The sequence below is a fragment of the Mustela lutreola genome, chromosome 1 (genome assembly GCF_030435805.1).
Source record: "Mustela lutreola isolate mMusLut2 chromosome 1, mMusLut2.pri, whole genome shotgun sequence".
Taxonomy (NCBI): Eukaryota; Metazoa; Chordata; class Mammalia; order Carnivora; family Mustelidae; genus Mustela; species Mustela lutreola.
In genome coordinates, this window is record NC_081290.1 from 36,325,378 (window position 1) to 36,349,198 (window position 23,821).

At 42.8% G+C, this 23,821-nt stretch overlaps 1 protein-coding gene, 2 long non-coding RNA genes and 1 other non-coding gene across 4 annotated transcripts; all 4 read left to right on the forward strand.

Moving 5' to 3' along the window:
• The first annotated feature begins 402 nt into the window (after nucleotides 1–402).
• On the forward strand, nucleotides 403–7,442 carry LOC131819267 (uncharacterized). The gene is made up of 3 exons (XR_009349114.1): nucleotides 403–489; nucleotides 574–679; nucleotides 6,910–7,442. It is a non-coding gene; the product is annotated as an uncharacterized LOC131819267 (long non-coding RNA).
• Nucleotides 7,443–12,021: 4,579 nt separating this feature from the next.
• On the forward strand, nucleotides 12,022–13,349 carry LOC131824935 (uncharacterized). Its single transcript, XR_009351042.1, has 2 exons — nucleotides 12,022–12,490; nucleotides 12,831–13,349. It is a non-coding gene; the product is annotated as an uncharacterized LOC131824935 (long non-coding RNA).
• Nucleotides 13,350–20,457: 7,108 nt separating this feature from the next.
• Nucleotides 20,458–20,591, forward strand: LOC131823006 (small nucleolar RNA SNORA70). Its single transcript, XR_009350456.1, has one exon. It is a non-coding gene; the product is annotated as a small nucleolar RNA SNORA70 (small nucleolar RNA).
• A 26-nt stretch (nucleotides 20,592–20,617) lies between these two features.
• On the forward strand, nucleotides 20,618–21,039 carry LOC131824930 (large ribosomal subunit protein uL16-like). The gene has a single exon (XM_059163657.1). It carries the CDS (start codon nucleotides 20,652–20,654, stop codon nucleotides 20,952–20,954), a length of 303 nt encoding a protein of 100 aa, XP_059019640.1. The 5' UTR covers nucleotides 20,618–20,651; the 3' UTR covers nucleotides 20,955–21,039.
• Nucleotides 21,040–23,821: the final 2,782 nt, after the last annotated feature.

The window sequence follows — 23,821 nt, forward strand, 5'->3', positions numbered from 1 at the left end:
GGGTGTCAGTGGGGAGGACACCTGACTGGGACACGGGAATTGCAGAAAGAATCTTCCAGTGTCTTCATTTCAGTTCTAGTAAAAGGAACTGAAGGGAGGTGGTCAGAGGTTGAGCAGCAGGGTTAATGAAGCCCTCTGACATATATCTTTGCATATTAAAAGAAAAACCTATCTTCATTCGAGGAAAGTACCTTACCAGTGGGAATTTCAGAAGGCTGATACTCCTATGACCACACCCATGAGACAACTTTGGTGGGGTATTGGCAGCCCGGAGTCCAATTATAGCAATTGCCTATAACAAATAGCACTGATGCTTGAGGTTAAAAAGGGAACTAATGCTTCCTAATGAAGACCATTTAAATTTGCATTTGAAGGCAAGGTGGTCCACAGAAGAGCTGAAATACTTTCAGAGGGAACATCACTGCTGCCACCCTTGACACCTCAGCTCCTAATCTTAGTAAGAGAACCGGAACTACCCTTTTATCTCAGGTCTGCTTGGAAGATCAAGCCAATTTGGCTCTTTGACAGCTACTGCCTTGTTTTGGTGGTTTTCCTAATTACTTTGTTTTACAGGTATCAAACTCATGAAGAGCAAAGAAGAGAGGAGAGAGACATTATTCAGAGATTTGGGAATTTGGGAGTTAAAGAGACAACATTTATAGATAGAGCCTTCCTAGAGGTAAGCTTACAAACAACTTTTCCCCCTCCCCACTTTCAATTTTTACCTTACTACCCCATCCTCCTCATGAGTGAACTGTTGGGGGAAGTTCTGGTGAAAAGTGAATACTTCCTGATTTGAGTAAAAGAAGAAAAAAAGTACAGAAAGGAGATATGGTTTTGAGAGCAAAGGGGAATTGACTAAATGTGAAATCTTTAGTGACTGTATGAACTTGGGAGTCTCCACGTTGAGCTTCGAGCGGCTCAAGGTTCTGGGAGGCCTGGTGGGGAGACATTCCCATGTGCTGATGGAGTGAGTCGGCCTTGATGGGAGGGTCTCCATGTGACACCTTCCACTGAGATCTCATTTTTTGGCCTGGCTTCCCACAAAGGCATGTTACACAATTGATTGCCACAAGCTTAGGAACCTGTTCCATTGGTAGAGAGAATGACAGGGACGTTTGAAGATTCTGGAGGCGTAAATAATGCTGGCAGTGACTTGCTGCTTGAGAGGCTAAAACAGTAGCTAGGGGAGAATATGTGGTCATTGAATTTCATCTCACCTCCTTTGAATGAAATGGGATGAGAGCCAGACACAGTTTAACACATGATTCTCGATCCAAATACCCAAGGGGATTGAAAAAAAGAAAAACTGATTTTCTACAGTTTTTTAGTCTTAGTCCTCAGAGTTCTTTTTTTTTCAACACATTTTTTTATTTGGGCACACTAGGCCCAAATGCAGTGGTGTGCTGACCATCTGCTTCCAGGTGGGTGGAGATTACAAGAGTGTGCGTTTCAGTATTGCCCAATGCAAGTCCATGGTCACCATGATAAGGGATTATGCCTATTGCCATGTCTGTGTGCAATAATAGTTTGCTGATCAGGTAGGGCGCTGTTTTCTGAAAGCTATTAATAAGTAAGTGTCCTAGATACAGATTTGACTTGGGAAGAAAAGAACAAATATTGGTAAGCTATGTTACAATCAACAAATGCTATTTTAATGTTCTTCCCATTGCCCAGAAGGAGAGCAGTCATTGGCTAAATAAAAGCCATGGAGTAAAGACCTAAATTTCTACATGGGCTCAATCTGTGATTTGCTCAACATTACCAGGCTTTAGCTTGGATTGAGGAACATGCCGTTGGTAGATACATTGAGAACAGGGGTATCACTGGGTGGTCAGTTTCTTTTTGTTCTTTTTCTTTTCTTTTCTTTCTTTTTTTTTAAGATTTTATTTATTTATTTGACACAGAGAGATCACAAGTAGGCAGAGAGGAAGGTAGAGAGAGAGAGGAGGAAGCAGGCTCCCCGCCAAGGAGAGAGCCCGATGTGGGGCTCGATCCCAGGACCCTGGGATCATGACCTGAGCTGAAGGCAGAGGCTCTAATCCTCCGAGCCACCCAGGCGCCCTCAGGCGTATTTATTTATCTATTTATTTTTAGTAATCTCTACACCCAGCATGGGGCTTGAACTCATGACCCTGAGATCAAGGGTGGCATGCTCTTTGTTTTGTTCTTTTAAAATTCTCTACATGTCAATTAGTCACTAAAATAAGTAAATCTTTTGAATGGTTTTCTTGTTCCTATGATATAATGGGGTGCCTGAAGAGGACTAGACCTTGATCTTACAACTTGGAAAACTGTCATTTGAGGATTAAAAGCACTTTACCTCTGTTGGAAGGAGCCTGCAATCTGTCTTTGGTACAGATCAGTCTGGAGGATGCTACTTTGTGGTCCTGTTCGGCAGGCCCAGATACCAACGATAATGATGTCTAGCACTTATGTAGAACTCACCATGCACCAGGCACCCTTCTAAGTGCCTTATATACGTTAATACTTTAAATCCTTAAATGGCCCTGTGATGTGATATCCGCGTTGCCCAGATGAGGCGACTGAGGCACAAGGATATTAAAGAGATTGACTGGCAGTACACGGTAGAGCCGAAGTTCAAGCCAGACTGATGCCAAATTCTACACTCTTAATATCATGCCTCCTCTTAAGATAACCATGTTGTTGCCAATCAAAGGGACATCCACCATCCAGGACTAGCTTGTGGAATATGGACTCCCAGGGATTCCCAGAAATAAGCAGGCAAGACTGAAGCATGGCGAAGAGAATCTGAGCTCCACGGTTAAGGAAGATGGTGATTCAGACTACCATAGGAGCATTAAAGACTGGTGAAGTTGAGGATATCTGAGTTACCTATGCTTTTGTAGTCTAAAATCTGAATTATACTATTTATTTCTAAGCTGTGATCACAGGAGATGATCGATGTAGGAAAAGAATACAACTTATTATATATCTGCTTATTCAATCAATATTTATTGAGTGTCTACTGTCCTATCTGCACCAGATAGCCACATGAGACAGAAGACCCTAGAACACTCTTCTGAAGGGACAAACATCCTGAGCTACAAGTCTGGAGGCTCTGGTTTCCCAAGGTCTCCTTGGCGAGTGCCAGTGGCTCAAGGATGGACTCGATTTCTCTATCCTCTCTGCTGGGACTTTTGTCCAGAGCATTCTCAGGAGTTCTAGACAGGGCCACCCAAAAGTGAATGGTGGTCGCTGGCAGAACCGGGAGAAGCTGAGGGAACCCACAAAGCTGAGGGGCTCTTGCCCATGGAGTGCAAGGAGGAGGGAGAAACTCAGGAAACACTTACCAAAAAACCTTCCCTTCCCCAGTACTCTACCTCTGTGGATCTGGGAATAGTACCTGACCTAATAAGGAGTGGTTTCCTCTTCATTTATTCCATGCAGTGCCAATGTTCCTATGTTTTACTATAAACATTTTAATGTGTTAGATTGTGTGGAGTCTGCCCGGTCCCGCCAGGTGTGAAAAGGTATGATCTGTGCACTAGATGACTCTGCCAGATGCCTTTTGTTTGCCCAGGCCCACGGTCTGCCCTTCGTCACCTTCTGCTGGTCCTGGGAGACCAGCCGTGTGGATCCTTCCGTGGGCACCTCTTGCTCTCTAGCTTCTGCTTGGATCGGCCAACAGGAAGCAGCCTTTGAGGTCAGAGACAGCAGGAGAGAGAGGTGGGGGTATTTATGCCCCTGGCTGCCCTGCCACCGGGCCATGGGGAGGCAGCGGCTCAGTTCCTCTAGGAAAGGCCACAGCTTTTTGTGAGACAGCCTCTCCTGGAGTGGCATCACAGTCCTATCTGGATTCCAGTTAGCACCCCCTCCCCTAACCCCTCCAGCCTATGAATACCAATGCGATGCAATCCTTAAAATATAAGATACAATTATAGGACAGAAAGCATCATCTAAAAACTGTCTAGGTGGTCGAGAATGGTGGAATACGAGCAATTGCGGCTTGGAGTGTGGAGACAGTCATTTATTGTGTTCAGAAGACAAAGGCAAGAAAACAAGGGAGATCCAACGAAGTTCAGAGAATGATCATTTATTGAGCATCTATGACGAGCCCAGTTCACCCACAGGTATCATCTTGCTCAGTTCACCCAACAGCCCTGCAAACACTGTTATTTATTCCTATTAGAGGATAGGGACTTGGCTGTGCTCATACAGCTAGGAACCATTGCTAATTAAGTGGCGGAGCCTGAACTTGAACTGTGCACATCAGGACAGGACAATAATTGGAGCTTCTGCCCTGGGCACCTCCCAGGATGAGGACATCCCTCCCCAGCACTGCTGGGCTAGAAGAAGTGGGCACAAGGCAAAGGAGGCTAGGGTATCACAGACAATGATGGAGTCCAGATACTGAATCCTTCCCTACTTTGGCAGAGGGTGAGCCAGCGGAAAGGGGCCCGAGGCACCAGGACTAGGGGAGAAATCACCGCTCCGAAGGGTGAAAACATGCAGAAAGAGAGCAAGCTCTGAAAACTAACCTCAAGTACATCTGAGAAGACTTTTCTGCCTACTTTCAACCCTACCAGACAAAGAAGAGAGAAGGTCTTTATTTTGGTCCTTTGTTTAATGGAAACCATGAACGTAAGGACCACCAGCCCTCCTGATACTTCAGAACATTGTGCAAATTTTATTTTATAGAAGCTTCGTACTGAGAGGCTCTTAAATGGGACACCATTACCCTTTAGAGTCAACAGTCGAAGAGTGGTCTTATGTTTCCAAGAAGGAATTAGCAAGTACTTCTTCCATGAAGAATTCAGACTGTTCTTCAGATGGTACCGCCTAGAATTAGAAGGGTGTGGTAGATTAGAGCCCGGATTTATAATCAGACAGAACTGGATTCAAATTCCAGCTCAGCTAGGAAGTAAATGAGGGAATAGGTTGGCTATGTACAAGACAGATACAATAATAAGGGTTTCTACAAGAAAGAGGTCTTTTCTTCCTCATTTAATAGCCTGAGGTGGGTAGCCTAGGAATGGCATAGAGGGATGGTACGCTAGGACACTGTAGGGAACCACTCCTCCAATTTGGCTGTTCCACCATCCACACAATGATGTCTTCAATGAAAGGTACAAGATGTCTCATGGCTTCCTCACCCGTCTCAAGTAGCAGCATGGGAGAAGAGGGGATGGGTGAGGAAGCTCCTCCCCTTTAAAGGCAAGTTCAGGAAGTTCCCCATACTGTTCCATTTCCCTTCATGCCCCCTTGGCCAGATCTTAATCTCAGGTCTGTACCCAGCCTCAAGGGAGGCTGAGAAATGAAGTCTTTACTCTAAAAGGAAATATGCCCCGAAAATCAGAGGTCCTGGTCACTACGGGGCCAGCTGTGTGACTTCAAGCCAGTTAATGAACTTCTGTGTCTCAGTTTCTGCATCTGTAAAATGGGAATCATAAAAGTCTGCTTTGTAGAGTGGAAGTGATGATTAAAGAGGAATGTGCTTCAGCACTCAAGGAAGATAGCTATAATTATGATTGGTTTGCTGAGGCTGGGAGCACTTTGGGTCCCACCCTTGCCAGGATCCAGATTTTCCCACTCCTTTTTCAATGTAAGCTCATGTATGTATCCTTTAAAAACCTTTCTGGTTAGGGTTTAGTGACCAAAAAAGTTACACGCCAACAATGAAAAGCAAAAAGTACGTTCCACATTATTCCTAGGAGGAAAGGAGTTGGTGGTGGCTCTGATTTCTTTCCCCATTCACTAGCCTGTGGAACAAGGATCGGGGGTGGGAGATGGGGGGAGAGGAGCCGAGTGTGGCCCCATCTTCCGCTGCCCAGTCATGCCCAAAGCTTATCTTTCATCTCCAAAACTCAGCAAGCCAGTTTCAAGCCGAAGTATGCCAATTCCCCACGCAGAGCTCCTGCTTCCGTTCTTCCACAGCCTGGCCCCTGTCCAGCCCACATTTAGCTGGAAGTTAGAAATGAATTATGATTAGAAACTAATTTTCACCATTGCTCAGTTTGCCTCTTTCTGGCTTTGTTTTTCGAGGCTGGGTGAGAATGCAGGTGCTGCATCAGACAAGAGGGAGAAACTTCTTCCTTCCCGAAGTATGGCTTAGAACCTTGTTGGGGAATGCGTTTGCTCTAGGATGTGGCTGACCCGTTTTAAAAGGACCCTATAAAATATCTGGAGTTAAGAGAAGCTACCTGAACATCTCTGAGGGGTAATTAGTGGTGTGGCTTATAAAATACCGGCCCTCCATACCTGTGGCCTGAAAGGCACTCTTGTTTTCAGGTGACCACTGTCACCTGTGGTCAATCACTTGTTGCAGCCCAGCCCTCCCACAGCCCCCGGGGCTCCCACCTTCCTGCTGCAGCATCCTTGGTCTGTCTTCGTAGTTGAGCTCCCTGAGCCCGCCCTTAGCACCGTTCGACCTCAGAGTTCTGTTGGCAATTCTTACCAGCTTTCAGGACATTGTTTCCTTGCCCCATTCCTCCTCATGGAAAGAATTATCTCCTTAACTTCATCACTACATCTGGCAGCAAAGACTGAGAGCCCGGGGCAGTTAAAAACATGCATATATTTTTTTTTAGATCCGCAGGGGTTCCAAGTTCTTCTTCTTGGCTGTAAATCATCAGAGAATGTCCCAGCTGGAAGGGTTCCATTCTTAAGACACAAAGATGCTAATGAAAGATGCTATAAGTCAGTAGCTTTTCTTACTTCCCTCTCTCTTTCCTCTCTTCCCTCTTTCCTCCCTCCTTCTAGAGCCCTCCCTCCCTCTCTCCCCCCCTCCCTTCTATCCTTTCTTCCTTTCCCACTTTTGCTTTGCTTGCCTTCTTTCTTTGGGCGTACATCAATCACTGTGATTGCAATAAACAGCCCAAGGTTTGGGGGTTTTCGTGAACTAAGGTTTACCCATCCTAGCTAATCACTATTTTGTTCTCACTACAGTAAACTTACTTGTTGCCCTCTGCACAAAAGGGAACCAAAATGAATTCAACTCCACACTCTGGTTATCCACAACGAGGACCTATCCCTCGACGTGCATCACTTGCAGCAAAAACTTGGGTTTTCCAAATGGATTCAGTGTCTCTCGATTCCATCTGGATAATAGACGTTGCAATGTCAAGCCAAGTCAGCTTCGGTTTCTGCGAGGAGTAAGGGCCACGTGTAGAACTGAAACCATTCCTTTTCAATGTCATTTATTTTCTGGCAACAGTTTTGGGAATCTCCACTGTGATACGAGTAAAGTCAGCACAAGGCAGCAAAGATTTCCTCCTCTGAATCTTTTAATCTTTTTATGTTGATTCTTTGCCACCGAAACCTAAGGAAATAACTTGGCTTAAATATAATTGCCATGCATTACCATAACCTGTTGCTAGGTGTGGTTTCCAAACAGTTTTTATTTCCCATGTATGTTCTTTGATAATAAAATAACATGACCCCTCTAGTAATTAGTAATGCTTTTCAATAATCACTCATGGAAGGAATTGGCATAACCCTACAAGTCTAGTTATGTTTCAGATAAGAATTTGTTCATAGATATTTATTTATTTATTTAATAATGGAAGGTGTTATAGACATGGATCAATATTATACTTCCCAACACAGAAACCAATAGAAGCTCAATTGGAAAGCTCTGATTCTGCTGTTAGACTCAGAAGCAAAAGCCTAGAAAAGAGCAGTCTGTATTTTTGAAAGTTTGCTTATTAAAGAAAAATATCTTATTTCTTCAAAGGAACATTAAGCAGAACGTAAAAGATTCTGGGTCATGTGAAAGGACTGCGAAATGGCTCTTCTAAACTCACAGAAATTGGCTGCAACTATTTTCTTTCTTATTCTAGAAAAAAGAAGAGCTTTTTCTATGATGTGTTAAAATAGCTCAGAAGGCTTTATTCAAAGAATGGGGAGAAACATTGTGTTTTCAGTGATTTTAATACCGAAAAGTTTGCAGGAAATGCTCATAATTTAAACTGAAGTGAAAGAAAGTAAAATGCAAAATATCACGAGGCTTTTTTATAAAAACTGTAAACATTTATATTAAAAAATTGAAGAAACACACACTAAATGTTAGCATTTGTTTTCTCTGGATGTTGAGACCCTTTTTTGGTAAAGTTTACCTTCTTTATCCTTTTGTGCCGTTTTCCATTACCACAGTGATTAGATTATATTTCTTAAGGGAAATTATGATGTTAAGAAAACAGATTAAAATAATGGACGGCCTTCTCTCCCAACAGAAATAAAATTAGGGAAAAATTTAGAAAAACGTGTTGCTTTGGGAAAGTGAAACTTTGAATATATATATTTTTCTTCTTTATTCTAAGAGTTAGCAAACTTTTCTGTAAAGGGCCAGATAGTAAGTATTTTATGCATTGTGGGCCATATCCACCTTGCCATTATTGTACAAAAGTAGATGTACACAACACATACACCCATGAGGACAGTCAGGTTCCAATACAACTTCGAATATTGACACTGAAATTCGAATTTCATGTATTATAAACCATAATTATTCTTCTGATTTTTTCTCTATCATTTAAAAATGTAAAAACCTTTCGTAGCTTGTGGGTCATATAGAAACACCTTCAGTCTATCCTTTGCCAACCGTTGGTCTATTTCATTATTTTATATTTCCCCCCAAATGTAAAATAGATACTTTAATTTTTCCCCAGTTTTCTTAACTTTAAGAATTTTAAGAATATCAAAAAATTTAAAAATAAATGCATATACTCAGGTCACTCATATGATAAGAGTTTACTCCCGAGGGTGGGAGCCAAGGCCAGCTCTGCTTGTCCACGTGAAATCCGAGGTCTGCGCGGGAGGTCTGTGCGGTCAAGGTCAACAGGAGGTTAGAATCTAAGTCACACAGCTGGTGTGGCTTCACCCTGCTGATGAAAGGGAAACGGGTCTTACCCAACAAACCTGGCCACGTCAGAGCCATCAGAAGCCACTCTGCTCAAGGTATCTAGCAACGGTTTCTGTGACATTTCTTGAAGCTTCCTCAGGACCTCATTGTGGAGGAAGCAATAATTCCCCTGTGGTCACCACGAGGGCTGAACCGGGGGCACTTTCCCCACTCGCATGAGTCAGAAGTAACCCCACAAGGGTACCTCACTGGTTCAAAGAGGATGTTGTTTACAGGAGAGGGGAGAGATGAAGCCAGAGGCCTGAGCGCGGTTCAACGTCAGTAATTCTGTGGTCCTTCTAAGTGACTGTTGTAGGCTGTGGTGATTTGGGGGTGGGACTGGAATAGAGCTAGACCCCCCGCTTGTTTGTTTTTCAAGTGTTAACAGACTGTTTTGCTGAAGGCTTGCTTATTCCTGGAGTCTTTTGTTATTGTTGCTTTTGTTGTATTTTAAAAAATAAAAGACTTTTTTTTTTCTTTTCCTCCTTTAACTGTTTCATTACCTAAATCGGGAGAAAACAGACCAATCTTGGCAAGATCACCGATAACTGAGGTAGAGGGACAGTGGGTATCTTGGGGAGGGGCTCCATCGTAAGAGACTGTAAGGGCTGTGAAGCCGGCCCAGAGGATATCTCAGGGAAGGCAAGGCTTGTAAGTCAAATCATCAATCAATATGCCTATCACAATTAAATACTTATCACAATTAAATACTATTAAATACTTATTGAGCTCTGGATCTCTACAGCCCCTGGTACATTCTAGCAACTCTCCACATGTCTGATCAGACAGTCACAGTATGCTTCCAGGGCTGATGGGAGGTCAGTGGAAAAGTACAGGGAACTTTCTTTTTTTTTAAATGTTATTTTACAACATATTGAAGACTCCAAATTTTGCTTATCCGAAGGGGGCTCAATCAGGGGACATTATAGAACTAATCAATATCCCTTAACAATTTGTGTAACAAATTGTTTCTTACTAGTCCAGATTAAAAGAACAGAAGCCTGTCTCTAGGTTTCCTATTTTACTTGGTAAGAACGGCTCCCCACCACCCGAAGGCACACCTTTTAAGGATTTGAACAGGAGGATGAGTCTGCTTCATGCACTGTGGGAGGAGTCCTGACTTTGGAATTCCGGAGGTCCTACAAGTGATTTGTGTTAGAGCTTCTCTGTGGCTGGTCTCCAGAGGATCACCCTGTGCCACATGGCCATCAGGATACCCCCTGGCAGGAGACCTGCGTTGGAGTGTGACTCCCAGGGGCTGAAGAGCTAAAAGCATCATAAATGTCCTCCCAGTTTGAAAGAGATGCTCTTTTATTCTGTGTTAAACCAGCAAGAGCTGTAGGTAATCACTGGAGGGAAAGCAGTGGATTTAGGGGATCGGGCCCCTCCAGGTTGTGGGCATGGGTGGGGAGGGCGAGTGGCCAGGCACCAGGATGTTAAGAATGCTTCAAATTTTGTCCTCTTGCACGCTGAACATTGTCTCTTGCTGGCTGACAGAGGACAGCACTTCTTAGGGATAAGGGACATTTCCACCAGGAGCTATGTCGTTTTTGTCGACATCAGAACACTTTGTAAGTGCATGTCCCTGGAGTCACAAATTGGAAAATTTTTTTTTAAAAGATTTTTTATTTATTTATTTGACAGAGAGAGAGAGATCACAAGTAAGCAGAGAGGCAGGCAGAGAGAGAGGAGGAAGCAGGCTCCCTGCTGAGCAGGGAGCCCGATGCGGGACTCGATCCCAGGACCCTGAGATCATGACCCGAGCGAAGGCAGCGGCTTAACCCATTGAGCCACCCAGGCGCCCCACAAATTGGAAAATTTTACTTGTTTGGCAGAAATTGACTGTACAGTTTTTTTCAGGGTCACTTTATTTCCGTATAATGTAAATTTCACTGTATTTTCCAAGGTATTTCCAGCTTCCCATGATGCCTAGCATGTAGTGTGTACTTAATAAATATTTGTTCAAACAAGAATAAGGTTCTTATAAAATTAACTGTACTCTTACCGGGTGATCCAGCAGTCACATTCCTTGGTATTGTCCCAAAGGAGTTGAAAACTTATGTCCCTACAAACACCTGCACATGAATATTTATAGACGCGTTATTCGCGATTGGCCAAACTTGGAAGCAACCAAGATGTCCTTGGGTAGGTGAGTGGATAAATGAACTGTGATATATTCAGAAAGGGAATATTATTCAGCACTGAAAAGAAATGAGCTATCAAGCCATGAAAAGACAAAGAGGAACTCTAAATGCATATTCCTCTGTGAGAGAAGCCAATCTGAAAAGGCGACATGCTGTATGATGTTACATATATGACACTCCAGGAAAGGGAAAACTGTAAGAGTAGAAAGGTCCATGGTTGCCAGGGGTGGGTGGGGAGGGATGAATGGCTGGAGCACAGGGGATCTTTAGAGCAGTGAAAATACTCTGTGTGATACCACGATGACGGTTACATGTCGTTCTACAGTTGTCCAAGCCCAGAGAATGACAACGCTGGGAACGAATCCTAACGCCAATGATGAACTTGGACTGTTGACAGGCGATGTGTCAGGGGTAAGCTCGTCAACTGTAACAGTGTGGGGGCTCTGTTGGTGGGGGCTGTTGATAATAGGGAGATGAACCTTGTGTGGAGGCAGGGGCTGTATGGGACATTGCTTCCCCTCAATTTTGCTGTGAACCCTAAACGACTTTCAACAGAGGTCTTAATTAAAAAAAAAAAAGTAAGCAAGTACATGAATCCATAAGTGAGACTATGGCAAAACCGTAACTTACCCATGCGATTGCTGGAAGCATCATCAATGAAATGACAGTTTTTCAACAGTCCCTATTAGTAGGGCGTGACTCAGAAATCTGCAGAGAATTTTTCCTGAAGAGCAGATATTCTGTCATAGGAATCGGTCACTTTTTTCAGTCCCCCCAAAACAATCTTGCTGAAGCTTTAGGCAAAGAAGATCCCCAGAAACAGCCCACAGCTCTTACCTACCATTTCCTATTTGTCATTGTCGCAGCCCGCCCGGCCCTAATTGCTGCATCCTGTCTGACCAGAGCTCACGCTCTAGCTGGCCTGCCTTCTTCAGTGACCGGCCACGTTTACACTAGAGTAGCAAGCACTTCCTGGCTGGCTCCTTGCAGACAAGGAGTCTCTGTTCGCCTTGGGACCGGGGAGGAAACAGCCTCTGACTGTCCCTGCGGCTGAGCGACTGGCCCCAACCCCAGGAGAGCAGACTTTGACACCCATATTTCTGAGCACTGGATGGGGAAGCAAAGCAATCAGTTAGGATATTGCCAGCCTTTTAAAAAAGCAGCACTTAGCAATAGTGTTTACAGGCTCACGTTTAAGAAAACAAAAATGCCTGTCTTCCAAGAATTCCTTTTAAGTGGTTTGGGAAGGTGTGTCCTTCCTAAGTAAAGAGCTTTTCACAGGAGCTCGTGCTGAATAATGGCGGAGTCTTGTTATGGCCCTATTTGACTTGGGCGGTTGTGTTTCTGTCCTGCTTGAAGCCTTCAAAAATACTGTAGGTACATGTAGGATTATACTAGTTTGCTTAGCTCCTATTTAAAAAAAAAAAAATAAGATAAGAAAAGAAAGAAAAAGATGAAGAGAGTATTCTTGCCTGACTTAGAGGTTAGTGAATGGAGTGTGGCAGGTTTGTGGTGGCTGGTTTGCTGGGCTTCAACGGATTCAAATCCTGCTTTGAATCGGGGTCAAACTGGGGCCTTTTGTGAGGGGCGATCCTGAGGGGCCCGTGGGCTAGGGAGGTGGAGGGGTGACAAGTGTTCTAGGGCCCTCGGTTGCTATTGTCTGGCACACAAGCTCCAGCCACCGGACTGCTTTCTTCCGTGGAGGGGAAGCCGGATCCAGAGAGAGCGCGGCGGGGGGTGGGGGGGAAGCCCGGGAAGGGCTGGTGCAGCCATTTAGGCCTGACCGTCCCTCCCTGCTCCCCACTCCCACCCCACTCCCCCAGAACCTTCCTGCTGACCCGGAGAGGGCCGAGAAGGGACGCGCTTTGGGGCAGGAGCAGGAACCGGCAGTGGCCCGCGGGAGCCCAGGCCCTGTTCGAGGCGAGTCGTTAATGAGAACTGACTGAGGCTCGGAGGAGAATGCAGGCCGGCCTGGGTTCCGCCTTCCATGCTAATGAAGAACGCAGCGAGGTGGATAATTAAGGGCAGTGATGTGAATAATTCCACACCGATAATCCAAAGGTAATGAAATGCATTATGAGTTTTGGGGACAGCAGATTTGCTTTACCAGCCAAGGCTGCTTTATGATAAAATGAGCTTTGCCTTTTCGAAGCGCGGACCAGCTGACTCTGGGAGGAGCCGGCGGGAATGGGGAGGACCCCGGGGGATGGAGGAGGAGCCCGGCCGGGATGGAGAATTCATTCGGCCATTAGAAACAACAACGTGTGGGATGCTCGCAGCCCCGGTTCCCGGACGGGGAGACACCCCCCTCGGATTGACTGGGGGAGGGAGTAAAGGGGGGGACACCCCCCTCGGATTGACAGGGGGGGCAAAAAAAAAAAAAAAAAAAGAAAGAAAAAAGAAAAGAAAAGACACAGGCACACTGAAGAGTCTGACCAACCACAGCCATGTATAAAACAAACAAACGAGCACCAAACCAACCAAATGCGTCGAAGAAACACTGTGAAGAAACCCACGGGAATGCTTTTCTCCTAGGTAGTGTTGGAGAAGGGACCTAGGTGATTTCTTTCTTTCTTCTCTCTGCTGTTGTTCTCCGAATTTTCTTCTGTGAGCTTGGATCATTTTCATCCTGAAAAAGGGGAACGCACTTAAAAAAAAAAACAAAAACCAAAAAACCATGAACTTGACTTGGCAGAGTTCTTCCCATAATGCCAACTTTTTGACTCATGTGGATGGGCAGGGCATCCAGCCAGGCCGGATTTTACTGTAGACGTTGTGAGAGGTCCCAGCAGCCCTCTTCTGGATAGAAAAGATTTTCTCTGTCAAATTCAGACTGTATGTGAATCTCTCTGGTTCTGCTTTTCTGAGAGCAAAGACACAGAGACAGATTTTGGCTACGTGTTCTCCTTAGGGTATAACCGATTCTTACCATATGTAGTAGCTTTCTGGAACCTCGTCTGCACTGTGTTTCTTTCTTGTGTCTTCTAGTTTTCAAACTAGTTATGAAAATAACACTGGTAAATTAAATGGATTCTTGATTTCTTGATTTCATGAAGTCATGGGGCTGGCCGATCTGCAGGGTTTCCAGTGGATCTCTGGGAGGAGATGACTGATTATTTCTCACTCTTACTAAGAAGACAAGTGGTGGGAGACTTAGTAGCAAATTCTTTATTTTATAAAGATTTCTGGTTAATGAGGATGATCTGTCACCTAGAACTAAAATCTGTATTTCCCTCTACAAGTGTTTGGGTTTGAAAACACTAAAAAAGTCTTTAGGAACTCTGAATATTTTGTTCTCACCGCATCGCTTCTGGTATGAGATTGGCCAGATGTTTGTGCTGCTGTTGGCCATGACCTTGTTTAGGGTTGGGTGGGTGATACCAGAGAGTAGTGTCTCTTGGTTTTACTGAGTTGAGTTGATTAAAATGCTTACTGTAATCTTGCAATATCATCCAGATTTTCAGGTTTTGTCCTAATAATGTACACATTTGCACTAACATATATCACACTTCTATATGCTATAACGTGTATATATGTATATATGCTATAATGTGTATATATATATATATAAAACGTATATCACACTTCTATATGCTATAACTGAGAAATGACGACTTCGATACCTCAACAATTATTAAAAGAATTAAATGAAACGTGGAATGTGAGTCATACAGACAGGCAAGCGTATCTGACCTACAATGCTCACTGGGCAGAAGCCGAAGGATGCCTGGGCGACCTACAGCCCCTCTGGGCACTTCCTCATACAGTACCTTAGGACATTAAGTGACTTATACTGTGCTGAGATATAACGCAGTGGTATTGTTTTGTTTTGTTTTTGAGGGATGGACAGTCCAAAAAACTACTTTATCAGGAAAAAGTATAAAACTCTGGGTATGTGAACTCCAAAGCTGCAAACCGTCAAAAAAGGAAAATGCTGAAATAGAAACTTAAAAAGCCTTCCTTTCCTGTTTCGTTCCTTGAAACCTGTGACTTGATCCCATGTGTTTGGCGGGCATTCTCTCCTCATTGTCCCCCCATATTTCCCAGGGTAGGGTGTGAAGCACCTGGAGAGCAAGGCTCCAGGCTTTCCAAATACTTTTTTTTAAAAAAAACACGTCTTTTATAATGTATTAATGTATTCTTAGTTGAAGGAATTGACTGATACTTGCTTTTAAGCAAAAAAAATTTTTTTGAGTATTGAAATTTTTTATTCTGGTGTCTCCAGAATTGACCATGGAAAAAACAAGTTTCTACATTTAAGAAGTTTTATACCAATTACATGAATTGTACTTTTTATAAAAGTCAAAAGGAGATGTTCTGCAGAGAACAAAAGATATGCCAAGAAGTAGTGGGATGTGAAAACCTTGTTCATGGCAGACTAGCAAAGATTTTAGTTTGGTATTCTCTAAGCCCAAGATTGTAAACTACTCTTAAGTACACAGAAGCTATAATGACATAGAGAGTTTTGTGTAGAAACCCTTGTGCCTCTGCTCGGCACATTTTCTACCTTTTTTTTTTTTTTTTTTTTAAGTTTTTTTCATTTATTTGACAGAGACATCACAGGTAGGCATAGAGAGAGGGAAGCAGGCTCCCGGCTGAGCAGAGAGCCTGATGAGGGCTGGATCCCAGGACCCAGAGATCATGACTTGAACCAAAGGCAGAGGCTTAACCCACTGAGTCACCCGGGCGCCCCCATTTTCTACTTTTTAATACGTGAAATTAATACAGATACTTGGGAGAGGTTGTGCAAGACTATTGTGTTTGCAAGAAAGGCACTAAAGGTGATAGTATTTGGAGGTGGGGACCTTCGGGAGGTGATTAAGTTATAAGGGTGGACCCTCACGAATGGGATTAGTACCATGAAACCAGGGTGTCTTGGTGGCTCAATCGGTCAGATCTTGATCTGTGTTGTGAGTTCAAGCCCGCGTTAGACTCCGTGCTACTTGTGGAGCCTACTTAAAAAAAATGAAGGAAGGAAGGAAGGGAAGGAAGGAAGAAACAAACAAACCCAGGAGAGCTCCCTCACGCCTTCCACTGTGTGCAATCACAGTGAAAAGGCATTATCAGTGAACCATGAAGCGGGTCCTCACCAGACACTGAATCTACCAGCATCTTGAGCTTAGACTTGCTAGTGTCCAAGACCATGAGAAATAAATTTCTGCTGCTTATAAGCCGCTCAGTTTATGATACTTCATTATAGCAGCCAAAGACAGAGGGATTACTCTGTGCTTAACGACTGATGTTTTAAGTTGTATCAAAGATGGAAACCCTAGAGAAAAAGATTGAAATATTGGACTGAATAGCGAAAGCAAAAATAAGTTAAAAAGTAAATTACAAGGCAAATGATAAATTGTAACATGTACTTACAGTAAACCTTTTTGATGCTGCCAACTATAGCTGAGTGTTAACGCTATGCACCATTTTTCTTTCTTTTTCAGCTGTATATCTGATCCAGGTTGGCAGATCTGGACAGCTCTCTCTGTGAAGTGAGAGCCTATCCGTTAACCTGTGGGTCTTGTGTTCTATTCCATCAGAGCAACTGATCCCACAAATTAGTCTGGTCTTAAGACTAAGGGTGGAGAGAGAGCAAAGTATTTGATTTTTGAAATTTTATTGTCATTTCTATATGTTATCCCCACCCGGACTCTCAGATAATGTTTATGGACGAGAACTTTGAAAATGTAAATTTGTTTGGTATGATTTGCTCTTCTTGGATTACAACAACAAAATGCCGCTGGCCAATGGGGAATGATGACTTCATTGCCACTGCGTCCCTGGGTCCAAGTCATATAGGATTGGAAAGACAATTATACCTCTTTGCAAAAACAAATGATTCTCTGCAAGTATGTAGTTTAAATGAGCTCAGTTTGGAGAAGGCTCTCAAGTTCTCTGCTCTTCTTGGTGGTATCCTTAACCTAGGAGAATAACGAAAACACCCGGGTCTTAAACTGGCAACATCATTTTCTAGCTGTGGTCTCTTTTGTGACGCAGGAAAGCCCCTAACTTAGAGATTTACCTCATAGAACTAAACATCCTATTAGTACCGAGTAATACAAACCCATTCTTTTACTTTGGAATGTGCTAGATATTGTAACATCATCTATAATATCATAGAAATCGAACAGCTCTGGTAAATGAGCTATGAATTGAACAACAGGAACACTGTTTTAAGGAAACGTGGGTGCAGAATATATATTCACAGGGGAATTCTCGATGATGGGGATTACCTACTGTGATGTTCTTGAAAAAAGATTATTTAAGAGGCATAAAGCAAGAAAACTGGAGGGCAAGCAGAGGAAATCATCACTTCTTGGCGATAGGTAAGGTAGGGCTAATTCATGTCATGGAGCCCTTCAGATGATCACCTTGGGTTGTGGGGTCCTTAGTGCCAGCAACCAGGAAGATGGAGGGGAGAGGAGAGCAAATCCCAAAGATTAAAAAAAAACAAAAACCAAAAAACCCGTTTGTTCCGGTCATGTTATTGTATAGTAAGTCACCCCAAAATATAATGGCGTAACACAATTCGTTATTATCTCTTGCAATGCTGTGGAATGGCCTGGTTGTTGAGCTGGGGGAAATACAGCATCACTATTTGTGTGACCTTGCCCCCTGACAGCTTGGGCTTCCTTACAGCATGGTGATCTCAGGGCAGCCTGATTTATTTTTTTTCTCTATGGTGGCCAGTTTCTGCCAGAGCAAGTGATCTAAAAAGTCAGGATGGAAGTTGCCAGTCCTGTTGAAGGTTAGCCCCAAACTGGCATAGCATTATTTCTGCCATACTGTTTTGACCACTGGCTGGTCACAGGCCCACCCAGATTTAAGAGGAGGGGAGATTAATCACACCTCAATGGGAAGAGTGGCAGAGAATTTGCCGCCATCTTTAATCCATCCCCATCACTAAGGTGATCTTGAAAGGTGAAGGAAGAACCCAGTTAAAGCCCAAAGAAACTAAGTAGCAAAAGGATGGTTTTTCCTTTTTACTGTGTATCTTTGTTGCTTCAGTAATCAGAGAAGAATATGAGGAATTTGGAGATCTTTCAGAGAGGAGAGCCCCCTACAGAGATGACTGAAAAGTTGGGAAGTGAGACCTGTAGAAAGGAATGAAAAGAAGTAGGATCAATTTGGCCTGAAGCAGGGAAAACAGAGGAGTAGCTGAATAATACAGGATGAAATAATAATATTCTGAAAATACAGGATGGATATTATGAAAAAGATGCCTGACTCTTGAAAGGTGAGCTAAAGGGACCAGGCCGGAAACACTAAGGAATTTCCCACCAAGTAATGGGCATCTCTGGCACCGTTTTCTGAAGCTGTTTGAAAGAGAACCCATTTTATAACTCTGCAGAGGACTTAGGATTCGTTTTACTGAAAATAGAAATGTTAGACCAGATCGTCTCCTTTTTCGGTAACAGAATCATTTTTTTGAATGAAACTTTATATAAAACAGATGAAAGGTGGGGTTGTTTGTGTTGAAGTGAGAGCCTGCCAAAGCCACACTTGTTCTTCTCCCATCCCTTATCTCCCCAGGTGGCCCCCAGAGTCACTGAATGAGACACAGGAACCTGACTAAAGATAGTTTGAAAAATTAAAACCGATAAAGAGTTCCCTAACTGTTCCATAAAAGCTGTGGGTTCCTGGGAATTTTTTTCAAGTCGAGGCGAGGCCCTAAGGGCTTTGTGAAATTGCTGAAATCTCTTCCTGGTTCAAATTTGTGAGATGTTGTTACTCCTGAACTCGGGTTCCATTCTTTCCTGTGTTGTCAAATGGCACTTTTATGTTCACCTTTTAGTAGCACGTGTGTGACAAAGTGTACCAAAGTATAAGGAAAGTGATGGCTGACATTTTTTTACCTTTTGGTAAGTTAACAGTTTGAATTCATGAATGGTTTCATTTCACTAACAGTCGATGACACTCGGGGTTTACTTTATTTTTATTTATTTATTTTTTATTTTTATTTTTTAAGATTTTATTTATTTATTTGACAGAGAGAAAGAGAGCGTGCACAAGCAGTGGAGGGAGGCAGGCAGAGGGAGAGGGAGAAGCAGGCTCCCCGCTGAGCAGGGAGCCCCATGTGGGACTCTTGCATAAAATCTTTGCAAAAAAAGAGAAAAACTTAGCACAACCACCAAGGTTGTCATCTCACTATTATTCTCCAGATAGCTTCATGAATAATCCATGTGCTTTGGAACTCTTCCTACACAAAAGGATAAAATATATTCTAGCACCATTTTAAATACATGCATATATTGTTATAACTTTTGATACTTGATAAGGTCCACATTAAAAATGTAAATACATACCAATTTCACAGTTGATACAACTTCTAGTTTCCAGGTAAACTGAGCATCTGCTATTTTTATTCCTCTAACACCAAGGCCATATGTTTGTTGGTAGAATATATATTGGAAAAAAAAAATACACAACTTCATTGAAAATCAGGCATAGTCAGATATTTAAAACTCCACAACCATGTTTTTGATAAGAAATATAAAGCAAGATGGCACAGAAAAGTTGAAATACAGGGATGGAAAAACATTTACTAAGCAAATGCTAACAAAAAGAATCTATAGTATTCTTAATATCAGACAAAACAGAATTCAAGGGGAAAAGGACAATATCAGGCAAAAAAGAATTCAAGGATTAAAGAGCATAGTCCGTATTGACAAAAGTAACAAATCACTAAAAACTAGTGGCTTCGTGAGTTTTTGTGCACCTGAGAATGTAGCTAAGACAAACAGACACATATTGTAGCATTGTCTATGGTTACAAACATAAACTAAAACAAATCTAGAATTCTAAATTCAAATTCTGAAGAATTTGAAAATTCTAAAGAAATCTAGAAGCCCATCAACTGGTGATTGGCGAATATTAACACTTTGAAATATTCTGTAACAGTTACAAAGAAAGGAGGTCAAACTATAGAATAACATAGTTCACTCTTTAAAATATACATTGACTAAAAATATCAACTTGCAGACAGGTGTGTACAATATATAATCATTGATGTTAACACATGTATACACTACTACGTATTTTCTTTGGATACAGAAGTCTTTATATAAATAAATTTTAAAAATTATGAAACAACATGTGCCAAAAGGATGATTGTGGTCACCTCTGGGGAGCTGGGGAGAAGGTGGGTTAGAGTCCAAAGGTGCAGAATTAGAAAGGACTTTAAACTTTATCTGAAATGCTTGCATGTTTTAATAAGGAAAGTCAATTTTATTACTCATGTTATTAAATTAAAAAAAAAAAAAAAAAAGGATTCCATGATTTTGAAAAGTTCTGAAAGGCCCGTACTAGTTGATGGGTCAAGTTGGATGGCTTTGGATATAAATAAGGAAACCTAATCTGAACAATAAGGCTTGAACAGTAAGGGAGTTTATTATTCCGTATAACAGTATGCCAGCAGAGTAGAGGGTTGATTAGTTACAAAATTCAACCATGTGTCTGCAGCCAATTAAGCCGACTGTGCTCTTTGTCTGTGGGGGCCCAGTGTGCCATGGCTGCAAACAGTAGCCTCCTCGGTAGTGTATGCAGCCTGTTGATTGTATGGGTTGCCCTAAGGGACCTTGGAGACAGCCCTTTTGGTGGATGCTGGGGTCTGACCTCATGGCTATCTCCAATTTAGGCCGCAGACAGGTATGCGGGGTGCCTTTGGAAAGCCCCAGGGCACAGTAGCCAGGGTCCACATTGGCCAAGTCATCATGTCCATCCGTACCAAGCTGCAGAACAAGGAGCATGTGATTGAGGCCCTACGCAGGGCCAAGTTCAAGTTCCCTGGCCGCCAGAAGATCCACATCTCCAAGAAGTGGGGCTTTACTAAGTTCAATGCGGATGGATTTGAAGACATGGTGGCTGAAAAGCGGCTTATCCCAGATGGTTGTGGGGTCAAATACATCCCTAACCGTGGTCCCTTGGACAAATGGAGGGCTCTGCACTCATGAGAACCTTAGCACTACCCCTTCCCGTCATATTCATGCCCACCAATAAATCCAACTTCCTGTCAAAAAAAAAAAAAAAAAATTCAACCATGTGGCTGAAGACCCAGGATTTTTCCATTTCTTTGCTTCGGTGAATTTTGAAGAAATTTACTTGAAATTCTCTTTGCATTCCTGGAGTTAGTTGATTCCTCAGGCACATAGCGAGATGGTTCCAGCAAAAAATCTCCAGAACAAAATAATAGTAATAAAAGAAGAGTAAATATGGTGCTTACTATGTGCCAGCATTTTACATACATTATCTCATTTTTTTCTTCTCAAAACTGCTTTTGCAGATGAGAAAACAGAGGCACTGAAAAGCTCTGTAATTTGTTGACTATTACATAATTAGTAAGTGGTAGATTCAAACCCAGTTAGTGTGGTCTAAGAATATATGAACTTGATCTCAGGGCTCTACGCTGTATCTGCTTTTTCTTATGACTTTTTTTCCTTCCTTTTCTTCTCTTGTCCTTCTCTCTGAAGAGTAAGGAAACTTCTTCCAGAAGCTTCCCAGCAGACAACTCTTCACGTCTCATTGGCACATGCCCATTCCCGAACTGATTACATTACCCTTTGCCCAGACCACCCCTGGAGTTGAGAGTAGAGTCAGCTTTCCCCGGGGACATTACTGCGTGGGAAAGTATAGACACGTGAACCAAATTTGGGTTCTCTTTCGAAGGCAAATGGGTGGAAGGGAATTGATGCTGAGAAGATAACCAACAGTGTCCAGTAGAGGTAACTTTTATTGGTTTTTGCAGCTCAATGATTCATTCATTTGAACGCCTGTTATGTTTGGCATCCAAGTGCTAACAATCCAGGAACCATATATGGTTCAAATCTTGAGGAGAATAGTCTGGGCTGGAGAAACAAATCTGAGCATCATCAACACAGAGATTATAGGTGTTTTGCATCATGGGATTGGAAAGAATTCCCACAGAAGAAAGGACAGAAGTTTGAGGGAAGATGGACTACAATAAGATTTAATGTTTCCATCTTCCATGTGATTAGATAAAAAGTTCCCTTGTGATTTTTAAAAAATTATAACTGTAACTGGTATGTTTAACTGTTATTAATAAAATAGCTACACATTCACGCATTCAGTTTGTTTGTTTTGTTTATTAGTTTGTTAATTCATTTATCCTAAACACCATGAAGAATCTTGTTCTTCATAGTCTACAGTGTTGAAGAGTCCAATAACCAAAGCTTTGCAACAATAACTTAAAATTGTCCCCAACTAAACCTAATAGATGAAGTAATCTTGTCCCTGTGATAGTAACAGAAATGTGCCCTAGGATATATATGTCGCCTATTGACTTTGCTTTGCGTGGATCTTGAACTCAGCAATCGGAAGAAATGACTCTTGTGAATGTTAGCGGGGCTGACCTAATAAGCCCCAGAGCTCAGTGGCTTAATCCATGGAGGTTTATTTCTTGTGTACGTGGTCATCTAACTTGGGTTGACAGGGATTGTTCCCTTTCATCCAGCAGCTCCGTCATACCCTTGAGCCTGAAAGACCCCATAGGGTCCTCAGCAATTGTCTAGCAGGTGAGGGAAGAGGCAAAGAGCATGGGGGATTGCATAGGATGGGCCAAGACTTGGGGGGTGAACATCACTTTGGGCTCTCATTCCGCTGACCAGAGCTCAGTCACATGGTCACGGCTAATTGTAAGGTAGTTGGGGAAATGTCGTCTAGCTATGTGTTCAGGAATAAGAGGGTGGGTTTAGTGGGCAGCTGGCTAGTCTCCAACATACAATGGATGGCGTGAAACATTTCCACCATGTTAAAATTTAATGTCTTTATTTGGTATGTTTACTGTTTCTCTCTGATATTTTGTTTCCGTTTGGAAGAGATCTTTCTTACACTACCTTTCTCCTCATTGACGACAGCTTGGGCAGTAAGTAGTAGTATTTCATGTTTCAGGTCCTTCAGAATCCTCCCACATTTGCTTTTGTTATTTCCAGTTATTCCATTCTCTCTTCAAAGTCCTCTGCCTTCCATTTGCAGACTTGCTTTGCAGTCAGAATGCATTTGATGTCTCCTCTGAGGCTTCAGGAGAAATTTTTCTGTTTCTCAGACTTTTGACATATGGATCAGCTATTTTAGGCATCTCAAAACCTAAACTCTGCAGTAAATGAACACGCCTTCAAAAATACACAGAATTATTTGATTAATTAAAGCAAATCTCAGAAAGGAACACACCTCTTAGAAACTCTCCCATGTACTACTATATTAAATTCAATGCTGGTAACTTGTATTTAACATGATGAGTAATAGAACTTACAAGCTTAATTCTAGAAAGGCCAAGTAAATCAATGCCCAGAAACACAATAATTCCCAAGAAACAATCATGTCCCCATCAACTATCATTGTTAACGTTTGAGAATTAACCAGCACGGTTTTCATAGGAACCCAGATTGACTGGGTAGAAACCACACCCAGCAGAACCTCAGAAGAAACATCCTTGACCTTTTAGATATATCGATATTATTATTTTTTTCCTTGATGTCATTGCCATCAAGATCAACAAAGGGCTTAGGGACACATTAAGCTGCAGCTGTTGCAATTAATTGTGCCCTTGGAGCCTCAAGGCAAGGCCCAGCGGCGGTGGCTAGCCTAGTCCTAGGGAGGGTGTAGTTCTAATAGGGACTCCTTGGCAGAGTGCTCTATAGGTCCCTCCCTGGAAACAGTCAGTGGCTGGCTTAGGTGGGGAAGGGGCCAGTCCTGGCCTGAGGCAGGGCTGGGGCTGGGCCTGGGTGGTGGCAATCTCCTTGGCTTGGCCATCCAACCCGCACTCAATTACTCCGGCTGGGTGACTCAACTTTAAGCCGACCGA

Coding starts and splice junctions, on each gene's coding strand:
- LOC131824930 (XM_059163657.1), top strand. CDS start 20,652: ATGCGGGGTGCCTTTGGAAAGCCCCAGGGCACAGTAGCCAGGGTCCAC.